The 3,365-nt window shown below is 38.5% G+C and overlaps 1 protein-coding gene across 1 annotated transcript; it reads left to right on the top strand.

Moving 5' to 3' along the window:
- The first annotated feature begins 227 nt into the window (after positions 1-227).
- LOC103261009 (putative olfactory receptor 9A1) lies at positions 228-1,169 on the top strand. Its single transcript, XM_008058644.1, has one exon. The coding sequence runs from the start codon at positions 228-230 to the stop codon at positions 1,167-1,169; it is 942 nt and encodes a 313-aa protein (XP_008056835.1).
- Positions 1,170-3,365: the final 2,196 nt, after the last annotated feature.

Here is a 3,365-nt window from a genome sequence, read left to right as displayed (position 1 = left end):
TCAACTCAATTTTTTCACATATTATGCATATGTTGAAAAATTGGCACTGACTGTGTACAGAAAATAGTAGAACACAGATGCTTACGATTCCAGTTGTTTTGTAGAGGCTATGGGTAGGAGGGGAATATTTTCTCTACCTGCAGTAGTTTCTACTTCTGTTGCAATGACAAGCAGTGTTATCTCTCTTTTCTTCTCTAGGTTTCACAAGAAACAAGTGTTCAGATTAAATGTTGGGAAATTATTCCAGCACCACTGAATTTTTTCTCTTAGGTTTTCCTGGCACCCAAGAAGTATACCATATCCTCTTTGCTACCTTCTTCTTCTTGTACTCAGTGACACTAATGGGAAACATGGTCATCATCATCACCGTCTGTGTTGATAAGCGTCTGAAGTCTCCCATGTATTTCTTCCTTGGCCACCTGTCTGTCCTGGAGGTCCTGATCACATCCACCGCTGTCCCTTTTATGCTCGAGGGGTTGTTGCTTCCAAGCACTCAGTTGATATCTTTGACTGCATGTGCTGCACAACTGTATTTGTACCTTTCTTTGGGTACTTCGGAGTTGGCATTGATGGGAGGGATGGCTGTGGACCATTATGTGGCTGTCTGTCACCCCCTGAGGAACAACATCATTATGAGTAGCCACACCTGCATTTGGGTAATTGTGTCTTGGGGGTTTGGTTTCATTTCTGAAATCTGGCCAGTCTATGTCACATTTCAGGTGACCTGCTGCAAATCAAATGTGTTAGACCATTTTTACTGTGACCGAGGGCAATTGCTCAAGGTATCCTGTGATGACACTCTTTTCACAGAGTTTATTCTGTTTTTAATGGCTGTTTTCATTATCACTGGTTCTTTGATCCCTATGATTGTCTCCTATGCCTACATCATCTCCACCATCCTCAAGATCCCCTCAGCCTCTGGCCGGAGGAAATCCTTCTCCACCTGTGCCTCCCACTTCACCTATGTTGTGATTGGCTATGGCAGCTGCTTGTTCCTCTACGTGAAACCCAAGCAAACACAGGCAGCTGAGTATAACAGGGTAGCATCTCTGCTGGTTTTAGTGGTGACTCCTTTTCTGAATCCTTTTATCTTCACTCTCCGGAATAACAAGTTCATACAGGCCTTTGGCGATGGCATGAAACGCTGCTACCAACTCCTCAAAAGTTAGCTGATCATGACTTGAGTCATCTGAAGGTACTAATTCAAATCCCAAATGATGCTTTCAAAATAAAATAGCTTGTGATTTATGAGACTTTTGGTGGTTTCCTTATGGAAGATTGTCTTGTTACTTTTTAAATTTATATATATATTCTTACATATTTTGTAGTTTGTAAAGCATATCATAAAATAAATTTGACGTGTAAATATACAAAGTATGTGTTAGTTCCCCTCTGACCTGTGAATAGGATAAGCAGGAAAGTGTGATTTATTACCTAACCGTTGACATAAATATTTGATTCCGGGTGCCAGGACCATTTTCCCAATTTTCCTCTTGCTTTCATGGTGTCTTCTCATTGTGTTCAGGTCACAAGTGATTTCCTGAATAATGAGGCCTGATTTGAAGCTGCAACTTCGTATGTGGTTCTTTCCTCCAAGGTCCAACAGTGACAGCACCACCCTGTGGGTTTTCTCGTGGGCAGTTATTAGGGTGAACTGTCTCCCTCACCCTGATTTCTTAGCAATCTTGGTGCTAGATATGTTAATGCAGCAGCATCTCTAATTGGTGGATTTTCTCAGGCAAGGATGGAAGATCTTGTAAAGAGGCACTGTCTTCCCTAATGCCACAGGTATCATAATGCCAGTCCCAAAGGAAAAAGGACAATGGGGCTGTGTTCTGAGAGCTGATGTAACAAGGGAGAGCTGGCTGTGTTGCGTCCTTGGGCTGAAGGAGGAGTGTAGTGCGGGGAGTGTCCTTGGGCTGAGTGGAGAGCAGGGAGTGCAAAGAGTGAGGTAGCCTATGGCCAGGCTTTCCATGTCTTTCACCTTCATTCATTGACATGGTCTGTTCCCTTCCCTGTTCTTTTTGCTTCCCCCATCCTCTGCCCAGTTCCTTTGCTAGGTTTGTTTCTGTCTCTTTTTCTGTGACTACCAGATGATTTCTGTGTTTCTTCCCCCTCCGATTCCTTACAAGAACCAAGTTTACCACGTGGTCTTCCAGCTGTACTCTGAGCTTTCTTAATCCTCATCTCAGTTCCTGTATTTCCCTGTTCTCACCCTTGTTCCTGTCATATTCACAATTCTTAATAGTTTTCTGTTGTATGACACAGGTTAGGATTTCTTCTGCATCATTATGCAGTTAATTACACATGTTTTTTGGAAGGTGTCTACAAATACAATTTGTGGGACTTTCAATCAGGTGAATATCACACGACTGTAGGAAGAATAAGGGAGTTTCTGTGTCATTAAAAGAGATATCTTGAAGGTATACTTATGGGTAATAAAAGGAAAGGGCATAAAATTATGTTCATGTAAAATTTTATAACAAAATATAATTCACTTATACTTACATTTGTATAGATGCATGAAGAAAACTCTGAAAGGGAATCTAAGAAATTGGTAACTGTGGTGATGTGATGGTGGGAATGGGATTCATTGGAGATGTACTGGGAGGGAGACCCTTTATTGTATGGCTCTGTGTATTGCTTAGAATACTTCATAGTAATGTCTTCACATCTTAAACATAAGTCTTTCTGTTTTTATCTGCCAATGAAATTTTGCCTGTTTATTCAAATATTTGATTTAACAAAGGAAATATTTTGACTGAAGTATCTTTTGTAAATCTAAATACTTTGTAAAGTTTCTCTAGAGCAGAGAAAATTAGAGAATAAGAGAAATGATACAGCTTCATATCTTTCTTATCCTGAATCCCTGGCTTCTTTTGTAATGATATAGAGATAATTAGATATTATGGATACTTATTCTATATTTTCTTATGTGCATTAGAAAGATCTTTTGTCAGTCCCTGTGTTTGACCTTTATCTTTGTAAATAAAATTTTTTGGGTAGAATATTAATTTTGATTTTTTTAGAATATAGCATTTTTTCTATGACTTATGTTTTTTGCATGTCGTTAAAAAAGATTATTTTACTCAAAAGACATAAAATTCTCTCTTGTAATGCCTGTATTCTCTGACAGTGCTGATACAGCATGAAAATTTATTTTAAAAGAGAAGTATATGGAAAGCATATGCAAATGTTTTAAAAACATTTTCAGTAATCATTTGTGAAGATAGTATTCTATGATTGTTGTGTGTGTACTGTGATATAAAACAAATGAATACTTATGAGATATTCTAATTCTAAATATAACAGAGGCTAGGTAAAGTCTCTTGAGTCATCTTTTGTAATGTATATATCTGATAGAT

The sequence above is a fragment of the Carlito syrichta genome, unplaced genomic scaffold (assembly GCF_000164805.1).
Source record: "Carlito syrichta isolate Samal-C Ts95f unplaced genomic scaffold, Tarsius_syrichta-2.0.1 Scaffold303563, whole genome shotgun sequence".
Taxonomy (NCBI): Eukaryota; Metazoa; Chordata; class Mammalia; order Primates; family Tarsiidae; genus Carlito; species Carlito syrichta.
The sequence above is the reverse complement of the archived record's forward strand: the minus strand, read 5'-3'. Positions and strand labels throughout refer to the sequence as shown.